The sequence below is a fragment of the Mustela nigripes genome, chromosome 11 (genome assembly GCF_022355385.1).
Source record: "Mustela nigripes isolate SB6536 chromosome 11, MUSNIG.SB6536, whole genome shotgun sequence".
NCBI lineage: Eukaryota > Metazoa > Chordata > Mammalia > Carnivora > Mustelidae > Mustela > Mustela nigripes.
The window spans coordinates 38,020,140-38,034,102 of NC_081567.1; the positions used below are offsets into that span (position 1 = coordinate 38,020,140).

The following is a 13,963-nucleotide window of genomic DNA, read 5'->3' on the forward strand; positions in this document are numbered from 1 at the left end:
CAAAGTGGGACTGGTCTGGTCCCCTCGGCTTGCCTGCCCCCCACTCGCCTCCTGCTTCTGGAGCTTTGGGGAGCTCCAGCACCTCTGACACAGCAGCCCCTATGTGCCTTGGAAGCCTCAGCCCCTGTTACTTTGTAGGTTTTTTCATTTTGGGGGGGGTTCTTAGTTTTACAGCTCATTTAGTGGCAACTGCTAATCGTTAAATGGGCAGGGGTTACCTTCAAAAATCACTAACATTCACTGAGCTGTCATCTCTCAAGGGTGGTCAGAGGCCTGGAGTCGCACACATAAGGTCCATCAGAAGGGCACCTGGGTGGCTCTGTGGGTTGAGCGTCCAGCACTTGGTTTCTACTCAGGTTGTGGTTGTGGGGTCGAGCCCCGCATCATGTTCCGTGTGCAATGCAGAGTCCGCTTGAATTCTTACCACACCGCTGCCTCTGCCCCTCTCCCTGCTCGGGCATGTGCACATGCTGTTTCTCTCTCAAATTAATAAAATCTTTAAAAAAAGAGATGCATCAAATACATCAGACCTGTTCTATCATCAGCCTTGATCAGACTAGGGAAAGAACCAGGTCTGGGGACACATGCGTGGTCTTGACATAGCCAATTTTTAGTCTGTCCTGATTATTACAAAATCAGAACAGCAAAAATATTCCCTGGCCCCCATTACTTGGGATCACATGTCTATAGGGGGCTCTGCACCTGCTGCAGGCAAGGCACGGCCCCCCGCACCACCAAGCCTATGTCCCTGCAAGACAGGGGTCTTTGGGGAGTCGTTTGTCCTTCCACTCCATGAGGGTTTGGCCCACTTCAGCATTTCTTCCAGCAGACTTTGTAGCAAATGCATCAACTGAGTTCTTTCCACTGTCTTCTCTCCTTGGCCTGTGTCCTGTGCCCCCATCTCTGCTCCAACCTTCTGGGGGTTTCAGGGGGCCCCCATGGCCCTCTGCCATGGCCCCCTTCTCCCAAAAGGACTAGGACCACTCAAGAGTCCCTAGGGACACAGTGTAGTGCGTCGCCTCCACAAGGAGGCTCTTCCAACACTTCTGCTTGGAGGGATCAGTCCCCCACCTTATTTATTTAAGTCATTTATCCCTGGGTGGTCTTTGATGGCTGCTGGATCCACTATCAGCTCCCCTACCAGCTGGTTTCTGGAGACCCTGCCCCGTCCACGATCCCCAGATTCTAGCTGGGAGCCACAGGCCTAGGTACAGAATATTAGTTAAGAGTTACCCTGGGGTGGCACCTGAGTGGCTCAGCGGATTAAGCCTCTCCCTTCCTCTCAGGTCATGATCCCAGGATCCAGCCCCATATAGGGCTCTCTGCTCAGCAGGGAGCCTGCTTCCCTTTCCCTCTCTCTGCCTGCCTCTCTGCAGATCTCCGTCTGTCAAATAAATAAAATCTTTCCAAAAAAAAGCGGGGGGGCCCAACCTGACACCCAGACATCTCAAGGACTGGTCCTTCCTGTGTCCCCCTGAGTTGCCCGTGCTGGGCATGGGGGTTGGCCGGGGGTGGGGGGGTGGAGCCTGCCCTGTTCGTGCACATGATGGCTGGGCGGGCAGGAGCTTAGTCTCGGAGCGGAGAAGCTTGGGCTGTGTGGTGGGCCGGGAGGCCCTGAACCCTGCAAGCCTGAGTAGCAGGCCTGAGAAGGGAGGCCTGTGTGGCTGGTTCCAGCAGCTTTCAAGACAGGGCTTTCCAGAAAGGGGGGCCGTCTTCAGGCAGGGCCCCTGGGCAGCCATGTGCTCTGGCGTCTGCGCCTCTTGTGCTGATGAGGAGCAGATGGGAGGACGGTGGCGGGGCGGCAGGAAGTGCCGGAGCTGTGGGGGCCTGGCAGCTGTTCCAAACCCAGAGCTCCTCGTCCTGCATCCTGGTCCTGGTCCTGCGTCCTGGTCCTGTGTTGAGGCTGGTGGCAGAGCTCACAGGCCACTGGCTCGGCCCAGCGGGAGGGGCCGCCCCCGCCCCCGCCGCTCTTCCAGGGCTCACTTCCCACCCCCAAGCTCGGCGGAGGCCACTGGTGGCCCAGCTCATCCCACTCGTGCGCATAGCAGGCCCGGCAGCACTAGCCCAGGGAGGCACAAGGGAACCGGGTCAAGGAAGGGCTCTGGGACAGCTGCGTGTTCCTCAGCTTACTCAGCGTTTCCCCTTTAACGGCAGAGATCAGCCACCTGTTTTCTGGACGCAGCAAAGGGTGGGGGAGAGAGTCCCCGATACCCCGGGGACATGGAATATCTTGGAAAAGGCTCCCATGTGGGACGCATTTGGAGAAGGGAAGGGCTTGTGTCTGGCCAGCGTAGCCCTTGCTGCATGGAGCCTCGTGGTGGCCCAGGAGCACAAGGACAGAGTCCGGGGGACATGCAGGATCGTCTTCAGGACCCCCACCTCCGTTCAGCCCGGGCCCACCAACAAACCCCACACTGGGCCTCACGCACTGGTTCTCAGGGGCCTCATGACCAGGGCTCCGCAGCATCTTCTCCCTGTGTTTCCCTGCGGAGGGCAGCTCAGCCGCCTCCACGGCTCAAGGGTGCAGGGAGGTGTGGCACCAAGCAGGCGGCTGTCGTGGTAGGGAGGAAAGCGGGTGTGTGGAAGGCCCGTCTGAGAGGGTCTGACTTTAGCCTGGGGAGGGATCGGAGCCACGTTGCTATGCTGGTGAAGCCTGTCGGGTCTGCGTCTTGGGGCGGTGGCAGGGGCAGGGGTACAAGGGCTGCGAGCTCACAGGACCGCCGCATTCCCGGCACAGTGAGGCGGTCTGGGAGAACATGGCGCACATGTGCGTGAAGACCCAGCGGCTGGACGTCGCCAAGGTGTGCCTGGGGAACATGGGCCACGCACGTGGAGCACGGGCACTGCGGGAGGCTGAGCGGGAGCCGGAGCCGGAAGCCAGGGTGGCCATGCTGGCCATCCAGCTGGGTATGCTGGTGAGTCGGGCGCTGCCCTAGTGCAGGCAGAGGGGGAGGTGGGCGGGGGGCAGGCACTGGCCTCACAGGGCAGGCCAGCGTATGTGGGTCTGGGCCATGCGGTAGCAAGGAACAGAAACCCCCTGGAAGGAGTTGGAGCCAGAAAGCAGAGTGAGGCCTCTCCCCTCTCCAATGTCCTCCCCTGCCCATACATGCGCTCACGGCATCGCGAGAACCTAGGGGACCAGGCGGGGAGGGGACGGGCAGACACCCGAGTCAGCTCCTTGTTCACAGGATGCTGTGGCAAGTGGGGTCTCCTCCCCAGCGTGCAGGGCAGCCCCCAGCCTTCCCGGCCGATGCCATAGGACGGAGTGCTGCAATGGCATATGGTGTTGCTGCCTGCGGGGGCCGCTGTCTGGGAGCCCGAGGGCTGACATATGCTATTCCATCTCCAGGAGGATGCGGAGCAGTTGTATAGGAAGTGCGGGCGCTACGACCTCGTGAACAAGCTGTATCAGGCCTCTGACCAATGGCAGAAAGCCGTGGAGGTTGCAGAGCTCCATGACCGTATCCACCTGCGGGCCACCTACTACAACTACGCCAGGCACCTGGAGGCCAGCACTGACCGCGGTCTGGCCCTCAGCTAGTGAGCGCGGGGGGGCCCCATCTAGACTCAGCCGGGGAGGGCCCGCTTACTCAGGCTTCTTCCTCTGCCCCAGTGAGGGTGTAGTAGGAGCCCGTAGAGGAAGCTTCTCCATGAGGCACTGCCTCGGGGAAGGTGGTGGCCTCTGGGTGTGCCTCCCCTCCTCTGGGGGAGCTTGAGCTCACTTTCACCAGGAGAACCTCAGATACAGCCCACCTCCCAGCCCACACTGGGTTCTGGGTCTCCAGGCCCGGGGTCACTGGCTGTACCATGGCAGCGCCATGACCCGCTGGGCGCCGACATAGGGTGACACCATGGGGAGAAGCTGCTGTTTCTCTTCTCTCACAGCTACGAGAAGTCAGATACCCACCGCTTCGAGGTGCCCAGGATGCTATCGGAGGACCTGCAATCACTGGAGATGTACATCAGTAAGATGAAGGACAAGTGAGTGTTGTTGCTGGTGGCCGGCAGGCGGACCATGGGTTTGCCATGGAGCTGGGAGCCTCCCTCTGTTGCTTCCTGTGGGAAAGTGGGGGTACCGATCCCTCCCTGGGAGCTGCTCCCCAGCCTACCAGGGTGGGGCCTCTCCAGACCCCGGGCCCTCAGTCCTGGCCAAGCCACCCAGCTGGCACACTCCCTCCTGGCTGCTGGCCACGTGAATGCACGGCGAGCATGGCATTGGGGACCCGGGGATCCTTTCCAGGGGCCGCAGGCCCTGAGCGGGGCTGGTGGGCTCGTCACAGGACCCTGTGGCGGTGGTGGGCCCAGTACCTGGAGAGCCAGGCCGAGATGGACGCAGCGTTGCGCTACTACGAGCTGGCGGAGGACTACTTCTCCCTGGTCCGCATCCACTGCTTCCAGGGCAACATTCAGAAGGTAAGGGTGTCCCGGGGCCTGCGGGGCATGGGGAGGCGCAGACAGAGCCCCAGGGCTCCCTGCTCTCTCTCCAGGCTGCTGAGATCGCCAACGAGAGCGGCAACTGGGCAGCGTCCTACCACCTGGCCCGCCAGTATGAGAGCCAGGAGGAGGTGAGGCAGGCAGTGCACTTCTACTCGCGGGCGCAGGCCTTCAACAATGCCATCCGTCTCTGCAAGGTAGGTGCCGGCGGGCACACAGCCCCGGACAGTCCATGCCACGCAGGTGGGCAGGGGGCCCCTAGAGAGCTGCTTGGTGGGCGCCACATCCCCCCCGGGGCCCGTTCGCACAGCGTTCCTGCTGGAGTGACTGCTGCTGCTCCCTGGTCTCAGCCCCCAGGGGCTTTGTGAAGTGCCACCGAGAAGCCCTTCGGCTTCCATGGCTCTCCTGCAAGCACGTAGGCGGGCTCATAGCTCGTGGCCTGTAAGCAGCAGGAAGGACCTTCTGCATGTGTGGACGGGTCCCAGCCTGGGGCTCAGAGACCTGTGTTCTGTTAATAGAAAAAAGAGGCCCCCAAATTCTGGTGCACAGACTGCATGTGACCATCTTGACACTGGTTAGAAACCATAATCAGGGGAGCACCTGGGTGCCTCCGTCGTTAAGTGTCTGTCTTCGGGTCAGGGTCCTGGAATCGAATCCCATGTCGGGCTCCCTGCTCAGTGGGGAGTCGGCTTCTCTTTCCCTTTGCCTGCCACTTCTCCTGCCTGTGCTCTGTCTCTCTCACTCTCTCTCAAATAAATGAAATGTTCAGAAAGAAAGAAGCCGACATCACGTGGGCCAGCAGCGTGCCCTAGTGGGGGTGCTGGGCTCCCCTGTGGCAGCCTTAGCAAGCCCCACAGGATGCCCTGGCATCCACTGTCCCCCACAGGAGAATGGCCTGGATGACCAGCTCATGAACCTGGCACTACTGAGCTCGCCCGAGGACATGACCGAGGCAGCGCTCTACTATGAGGAAAAGGGCGAGCACATGGACAGGGCGGTCATGCTGTACCACAAGGTGAGCGAGGGCAGGCACACCAGGGCCTGCCTCGATATATGCCGGGGCCACTCAGGCCTTCTCGGGGCCTGGGGCTTGGGCGGCTGCTCAGAGCGCCTCCCATCCACAGGCCGGCCACTTCTCCAAGGCCCTGGAGCTGGCCTTCGCCACCCAGCAGTTCGTGGCCCTGCAGCTCATAGCAGAGGACCTGGACGAGCGCTCAGACCCCGCCCTGCTAGCCCGCTGTTCTGACTTCTTCATCGAGCACAGCCAGTACGAGAAGGCGGTCGAGCTGCTGCTGGCCGCAAAGAAGGTACGATTGGGAGTCCCCGCTTGGCACCCACTCGGGAACCGAGGCCTGGGAGCCACCTTTTCCAGCCTGGGTGGGCATGGCTTCACCATCTCTCTCGGTTATGATTTCCCAAGAGGCCCGTGACTCCCACCTGCCCCGGGGGGAAGGAGCGCTAGGAACAGGCTCGCCTCGCACAGCCACTCCTCTTGTAACCCCCACAGCCAGGGAGGTGAATGCGTGGTAAAATACACGTACCATATAAGTCACCATCGTCGCTGGTTTTTAAGGGTACGACTCATTGTTACCAAGTGCGTTCACACTGTGGTGAGAACCGTCTCCGTGCCCCTGTTTTCATCTTGCAAAGCTGAAACGCTGCCTCACCAAATGCCAGCCCCCCGGCTGCTCCCCAGCCCCCGCCCCCTCTTCTGTGTGTGTGCGTGGGACCATGCCAAGGACCATTGTACCTAGAATCACACAGGATTCGCCCTGAGTCCGGCTTCCCTGAGTGTCACATCATCAGGCTTCATTCATGTGGTAGCAGGTGTCAGAATGTCCTTTGTTTTTGTTCTGCTTTGTTTTGAGAAGAGAACATGCGTAGGCAAATGGGAGCAGCAGAGGAAATGGGAGACCGACCTGAGCAGACTCCCTGCTGAGTGCAGAGCCTGTTGCGGGGCTCGATCTCACAACCCTGAGATCATGACCTGAGCCGAAATGGAGAGTCAGACACCTGACCGAGGGAGCCACCCAACTGCTCCCAGAATGTCCTTCCTTTCTAAGGCTGCGCCACGCTGCCCTCGTATGCATGCTGCCCAGGGTCTGCCCGTCCACGGACTCTGTGTGGCCTCTACCTCTTGACTCTTGTGCATAGTGCTACTGTGGACACACGTGGACACGTATCTCTTAAGAACTCTGCTTTCAGTTCCTTTGGGTGTTTACCTAGAACTCAAACTGCCAGGTCATCTGGTAACCATTCTCGCTGTGTGAGGGACGTCCAGACGGCCTTCCACACGGTGCCCCCGCTAGCTGCACATGGCGTCCCAATGTCCCACGGCCTCACCAGCACTGTAGAAAGTTCTCTCGGATAGCCACAGAATGGTGACGTAGAAGATGGTTACTCATGCAAAATTAGCCCGTCCGAATTGAAAGATCTCTCTTGCAGAAGCCAGAACCGTGCTTACAGTTTGAGTGTTTCCCGGGAGAGCCACCCAAGACTTGCTGAGCACGTGTTCTAGAAAAATCCAGCACATGCACATGTCCACCCTCCCCAAGGCAGCCCCATACCTAATCTAACCCCAGGAGAAACACCACTCTGGCTTTCTCTAGCCAGATAAGTGGATTCTGTAGTTTTACCGTGAAAACCAGATAAGCCAGAACAGCCAGGAGAGCTCTGGAGAAAGATTAACAGAGGTGATTAAGCCCCCAGACCGTAAAATATGTGATGGGGAGGATAATGGGGGTCAGAACATGACCAGGCTTACGGGTCAGCAGAAAATCCAGACATAGCACCACTTGCGCAGGCACATCTCATACGCGCAAAGGAGCATTTCCCAGCAGCAGGCGGAACGCAAGCCTCCGGTGAAGGGGTCGAGGCCCCCCCACCGCTACTGGGAAAGCACCAAGGTAAGTCTAGTCCCAGCCCGTTCCAAGTGGCCTGAGTTGTGTGTCAGCCACACAGCGCCTCTCCCCTGGAAATCGTGATGTCTTGTACAATCTCGAGAGAGAAAAGGCATCTTCTAAGTAGGATTCAAAACCCAAATGCCGATGGGAAGGACTGATCCATTCAGCCAAATGTAAATCTGAAAATCACACATGGAAAAAAACACCATAAAAAAGTAAGGATAAATAATGGGGGAAATAACGTGTCATACCTCTATCCCAAAGTGTAATATTCGTGATAGATATGGAGTTCCTATGAACCAGTAAGAAATTTGGCAGCCACTCCAAAGAAAGGGACAAAGACTATGGACAGTTTATTCTACGAAGGAACTGTGGGCAGACCCAGCAGATCAGACACTCGGCCTGCTCCACAGAGATGCACAGATGAAAACTCATGAAGATCCCACTTGTCCTGGGTTAGACCAGTGAAGGTGGGAGGTCAGCAGGCCACAGGGAGTCGAGGGAGCAGACACTCGGGCTGGGTGTGAACACAGTGTCCCTCTCCAGGAGAGCTCACAGGCCCCTCGACCCAGCGCTTCCCGTCCTTGGGATCTGTCCTCAGCAGGACTGTACACATGTGGGTGGCACCCACTCGCCGCTGTCCCCGCATAAAGAACCCCCTTCCCTGCCACAGGGGGCGGGCACCAAGGGCTCCAGTGTTGTCGCTGTGTGGGGTCCCACGCAGCTCCTGACCGACAGAGAGGACACCGCCTCCAAGACATCCACTGTTTGTACAAGACCGGTTCTTAAGTGAAGGCTGTCAAATTTCCCTTCGATTTTCAAGAAGATTAATCAAAGCCCTTAGCTTAAAAATTTTAAAACAAACTGTAGAAGGAAATTAATTTCTGGTTTCTTTTCCTCCCACGACCAACACAGCATTCTTCCAAGCTCCACGTTCCCCTCGTCCCATTTCAGAGCATGAACAGCGTGAGAGAGTCAGTGCATGAGTGTTGGCCCGTGCCCAGCGAGCGCGTCCTGTCCCTGCCCTGGGGCGCGCGACCTGGCAGGCAGGGGCTGCCCCTGGACTGAGGACCTGGTCTCCCCCACACTCCCCTCTCACCACCCCTTCCTGGCTTGCAGTATCACGAAGCCCTGCAGCTTTGCCTGGAGCAGAACATGACCATCACCGAGGACATGGCGGAGAAGATGACCGTGTCCAAGGATTCCAAGGACCTGTCGGAGGAGTCTCGGCGCCAGCTGCTGGAGCAGATCGCCAACTGCTGCATGCGCCAGGGCAGCTACCACCTGGCCACCAAGAAGTACACGCAGGCAGGGAACAAGCTGAAGGTGAGCGCGCCCAGCCGGGGAGGGGCGGGGCGGGGGGGGGGGGCGACCTGCAGCCGGGGCTCACTCTCCAGGGCTGCACTTTCCCAGGCGGCGGCTTCCCGGGGCCCTGCGCAGACAGGGAGCCCGAGCTCCCTCTTGTGGCGACATCCCGCCTAAGCGAGGGGGCAGAGGGGCCTCACAGCGTTGCCAGGACCCGTTCTTCCTCCGCCCTCCCTCCGGCTAGGCCATGAGAGCGCTGCTGAAGTCTGGGGACACGGAAAAGATCGTGTTCTTCGCGGGCGTCTCGAGGCAGAAGGAAATCTACATCATGGCCGCCAACTACCTGCAGGCCCTTGACTGGCGGAAGGAGCCAGAGATCATGAGGAACATCATCAGCTTCTACACCAAGGGCCGGGCCCTCGACCTGCTGGCCGGCTTCTACGACGCCTGTGCCCAGGTACAGACCCTCCTGCCAGGGCCAGGACCCCCCGGGAGGGTGCTGGGGCCCTGGGGGGCTCATCTGCACTGACGGCACTCGTCCGCGCAGGTGGAGATCGACGAGTACCAGAACTACGACAAAGCCCACGGGGCGCTGACGGAGGCCTACAAGTGCCTGTCCAAGGCCAAGGCCAAGAGCCCCCTGGATCAGGAGACCAAGCTGGCTCAGCTGCAAAGCAAGATGACGCTGGTGAAGCGGTTCATCCAGGCCCGCAGGTGTGTGTGCCGTGGCGCGGGGAAGCAGGGACACACGGCCCCCAGGCTCCTCTCCCCATCACGGACCAGGCCCAGCTTCGCGGGCAGGGAGCAAGAGCAGAGGAGACCCGTGGGCCCTAAGTAGGACACGTGGACGATGTGTTGCCGCCTCCATGCTGAGCTCCTCCTGGGGAATTCCCCAAACCTGGAGCTTGACACCCTCCCCAAGCCCCCTGTGACTGCAGTCCCGGCCCAGGACCAAGGCCCACTGGGTCCCTCCCCTGGGACCCTCCCCGGCTCGAACACTGCTCTGTGGCAGACCCGCGTGTGCCCTGTGGAGCGCGTCCCTGCGCTGGCCTTTGCTCATGCTCACCCCCTGCCCCGTGTCCCCCCTGCATCACGGTGCCCCCTCCAGACTGGTAACCAGCAGGGACTGGGGTGACAGGCTGAGTCTAGCGCGGTGCTGGGACTGCAAGCGACCAGGAAGTTTTTATCAAGTGAATCAGTGAGTTGGTGAAGTCATTAGAGAATTTGTTTAATTCACGGGAGCTGACCTCACGAAAGTTCCATCCCGCGAATGCCAGGAGCTCCGCAGCCCCTGACTGGTGGCGAGGTTCTGGGCTCGGGCTCCACTGGCTCCGCTCTCGGCAGGACGTACGCCGAGGACCCCAAGGAGGCGGTTCGGCAGTGCGAGCTGCTGCTGGAGGAGCCCGAGCTGGACAGCACCGTCCGCATCGGGGACGTCTGCGGCTTCCTGGTCCAGCACTTCCTGCAGGCCGAGGACTTCCAGACGGTGAGGCCCTCGCGGGGCTCAGGGAGAGCCGGGGTGGCCCTGCTGCTGGCGGCCCCCACTCTCAGCCGGGGGGGCCAGGAGCTCACGGTGAAGAGGTGCTTCTCTGTATTTGTCCTTTTAGCCTTTGTTTTTCTTTTGAAATAATTTCAAACTGAGACAGTCACAAGAATAATAGAAGCTACAGGTACCTTTACCAGATTCCGCAGTTCTCGGCATTATGCCACGTTTGTTTATTCGTTCTATTTGCATGTCTTCTTCCTGTTTGATGTTTTACACATGAAATGGGTATTTTTCTGAGCGATATGTGAATGGCACGGCACGCGTCCTGCCCTTCTCCCTTAGTTTGCGGACACTAGATTGGACACCTCAGGGTGGGACGGCGAGGTCGCACAGCTAGCTCGTTTCTCATTTTCAGAAACTGCCTTTCCTTTAGTTTCTCTTTTGTGTTCTCTCTTTCGTGGTTGGTGTCAAGGATCTTCGGGCCACATGCTCTGGCCACCTCCTGTGTTCTCTGAAAGAGTTCATGTAACACTGGGGAGCTTCCTCCTTCAGTGTTTGATCGAGTGTGTGACCCAGCCGAGCCGGGTCTGGAGCTTTCTTGTGCAAGGATTTTGGTGATTCCTTTCAGTAGAGCGGTTCCCAAACATTTTGGTCTCAGGAACCCCCTGCACTGGGAAGTTATCCATGTGGGGCGACGTGACGCTGTATATTGTGTCACAGAATAAAACTAAGCCACTGAAAAATAAAATGAAATAAAATAAAAATAAAATAAAATAAAATAAATCCACCACATGTTGACATAAATAACATTTCCATTAAAAAAATGTTTATATTTTTATATTTTCCAAAACAAATTGCGTGGGAAGAGTAGGCCTGTTTTACACATTTCCAGGTCTCTTTAACATCGTGGAGGCCAGCGGGATGGACTCTGCATTTCTGCCCCTGCTCTCATTTTGGCGGGTGGGTTTTTTAGCAGATCTAGCCCCACACCAGTATGCAGGGGAGAGGTGGGGCTCTCAGACAGTCTCAGGCCACCTGGGCCTGCACCACAACATCCCCAGGCCTGAGCAACCACAGCCCCCGTGAGTCGCACTGACAACCCCAGATGGAGTCCTGTGCACCGGCAAGGCCTGCACAGGCGTGCTTCCCTGTCTCCACCCGCGCATGTGCAGGCCCTCAGTGCCACTGCTCCGGTGCTGCGGGGCTGTGTCTTGTGGTTTATGGGCGCCTTCTCTCCATGGCTGGTGGCATGGAGCACCTTCCCGTAGGCTCACATCCTCCTCGGAGTGCCCACGTCCTGCCCCTCATCTTGTTCAGCTTTGTCGTCTTACATTGGTCACGGCCTCTCATTCCTATGTGCCTTTCCTGGACCAGGGATGACCTGCCAGCCTTTTCTCCCGTCTGCGGAACGTTCCCTCCCATCCCTCTCTCCTCTCCCACCGGAAAGCCAGTTGCTTGTGTAGACTGTCTCCTAGCTCAACTGATTCTCTTCCCCCCTTTTTAATCCAGAATTTTCCCTGATCTTCGTTTTTGGCTGTTGCTTTTGCTATTGCTTCGAGTTCACCCGTCTCGTGCAGCGTCAACTCTGACGCTGCTCCCGCCGTGACACGCCACCTGCCATCACAAGCTCACCCCTGCCAGCCTCTGGACTTGTCCAGTTAGTCTCTGTCGTTCAGCCTGTTAGCTCACGTCTTCCTGTGGCGTCTCACAGCTGGCGATTGCGTCTCACAGCTGGCGATTCTTTTCTGTCCCAGACACTGTGGCTAAACCAGCAGAGACGGTTCTGTTACATTCCTCCAAAGAGTGTGCTTGCTTGTTTCTTCCTCCTTTCTTCCTTCCAGCACCTTCTCACTCATCTCAGAAGCTTAGCTCTCCCCTGTGGCAGGCAGCAGTGGGAATCACCGCTCCGTATTTTAGCTTGGGCTAGGCTCGAAGTGGGCCCCGGTCCCCACCATGCAGTGTGCCGAGTGGACTGGAGAGCAGTGTCCGTTCCCAGGCGTGGGCTCCCCTCTGGGACTCTCTCTTTTCCAATGTCTCCTCATTTCTGGCTGCTCTGATTGACCCCAGTTCAGATTCTGGTTCTTCAAGCCAGTAAGTGTGGGAATTCTATGTGCCAGTCAGCTTCCCCCAGTGGCCCCTGACTGGGCCTCCCTTCAAGCAAGAGCTACGGGGAGCAGGAACTCCCCGCACCCCCTCCCCCGCTCCCTGCTTCCCAACACCTGGCATGTCCCTGCTTGGCGGAGGGCTGGTCTGTGACCGTCCCTCTGCCCCCACCAGAAGCCTCTCCCCATGTTCACCATCCTCTTGTTACCAATGTAAGAAGTCTCCCTCCAATATTGGCTGCAGTTTTCCTTTGTTTCAAGGGCATCCTGTGGGCACCCTCCCAGTTTCAGAGTAGACGGCTCCCAGAGAGACTAGGCCGGCCTCAGGGAGCCTCTCAGCTTCTCCCGAGCGCTTGTAAAGCACCTAACGATGAGTCTGTTTCAGAAATATGGCTAGTGAGCCAGGCCGACGGCACTGGGCCTTGGCCTCCAGGGTGCCTGGGACTGCAGCCCATGCATGGTGCCGTAGCCCACAGGTCAGCACCACGAGTGACACTTCGCTCCCTGGCCTGCTGCTCACCACCTCTTGGTCCCCTTCCATGTCTACTCACTGACCCTCTGCTGTCAGAGGAAGCATCTCCAAATCTCTCAGCGGGTTTCCTTCTATTTTGGAGAAGAAACACAAAAGTGGACTCAGACTGTTTGCTCGTTCAACACCAATAGAAAAATCACTCTTCGTGATTTCACCAGATTCTTCGCTATCCCAACCCTTGTTTGGAGCCCACGGGATTTAGCAACTTTAACTTAGAAGAAACAGACCTGTGAGTGGTGAGGGGGTAGGCAGGCCAGGCATCCTCTGGTAGGGAAATAAAGCCCCTATCCCTGCTCCATGTCTCCCACTGTCCCCTTGCACTCATATCACCAGAGCCGCCTGCACAGCAGGAGTCCTCTTCGGCCTGGACGGCCTGGAGCACTTCTCTTCGTCGCGGTCCAGCTGGGTCTGGTGGCCGTGCCTTCCTTGTGGAACCGGCTGCCTTGCCCATTGAAAAACCAGCTCTACACACAGAAGGGCACCACCATGCACCATGGTTTCCACTGGCCTCTTGCTTCTAGACCCCACCCCTGAATTCTGTCTAGTCCCTAGAGCCCCAAACCCTGCTTTGTACCTGGGTCCCGGCACCCAGCAGAGTGCCTGGCTCACAGCAGGCAGTCGCCTACCGTGTGGGGGTCTCCCCGCCTCGCTTGAGAACTCCTGGGACTTGCACTCTGCCCCGCGTATGTTCCTCCAGCAAGCGCCGCTTACTTTTCTATTTTCATCTTTATCTCTCTCTCTCTTTTTTAAGATTTTGTTTACTTCTTTGACAGAGCAAGAGAACACAAGCAGGGGGAGCGGCAGGGGGAGGGAGAAGCAGGCTCCCCGCTGAGCAGGGGGCCCATGGTGGGGCTCAGTCTCAGGACCCTGAGATCATGACCTGAACTGAAAGCAGCCACTTAACCGACTGAGCCACCCAGGTGCCCCTTTATGTCTAATTTTTATGTCTTAGTTCTACCCACCCAAATTGAAATTGCTCTGGAAATTTTATCATCTTTAAAGTAATACTAAGATTTGGGACACCTGGGTGGCAGTTGTTGGCATCTGCCTCAGCTCAGGTCACGATCCCAGGGACCTGGGATGGAGCCCCACGTCGAGCCTGCTTCTCCCTCTGCCTTCGGCTTCCCCTGCTCGTGCTCATGCATTCTCTCAAAGTAAATAAATAAAATCTTTTAAAAAGAAACACTAAGATCTGATCATT

The 13,963-nt window shown here is 58.0% G+C and overlaps 1 protein-coding gene and 1 non-coding gene across 5 annotated transcripts in view; one reads left to right on the plus strand and one right to left on the minus strand.

Annotated features, from left to right (window-relative positions):
• IFT140 (intraflagellar transport 140) overlaps positions 1-13,963 on the plus strand; it is a 71,903-nt gene that overhangs the window by 56,165 nt on the left and 1,775 nt on the right. For 3 of the 4 annotated variants that reach the window (XM_059415721.1, XM_059415720.1, XM_059415723.1), the window contains 11 exons: positions 2,738-2,915; positions 3,350-3,540; positions 3,886-3,981; positions 4,281-4,413; positions 4,488-4,631; positions 5,321-5,449; positions 5,559-5,741; positions 8,457-8,663; positions 8,887-9,099; positions 9,190-9,356; positions 9,987-10,128. In XM_059415721.1, coding sequence (XP_059271704.1) covers positions 2,738-2,915; positions 3,350-3,540; positions 3,886-3,981; positions 4,281-4,413; positions 4,488-4,631; positions 5,321-5,449; positions 5,559-5,741; positions 8,457-8,663; positions 8,887-9,099; positions 9,190-9,356; positions 9,987-10,128 — 1,783 coding nt within the window. Of the gene's footprint in view, positions 1-2,737; positions 2,916-3,349; positions 3,541-3,885; positions 3,982-4,280; positions 4,414-4,487; positions 4,632-5,320; positions 5,450-5,558; positions 5,742-8,456; positions 8,664-8,886; positions 9,100-9,189; positions 9,357-9,919; positions 10,129-13,963 lie in introns of all 4 variants that reach the window. The other variant, XM_059415722.1, reaches the window with a different exon arrangement.
• On the minus strand, positions 534-659 carry LOC132027341 (small nucleolar RNA SNORA72). Its single transcript, XR_009407128.1, has one exon. It is a non-coding gene; the product is annotated as a small nucleolar RNA SNORA72 (small nucleolar RNA).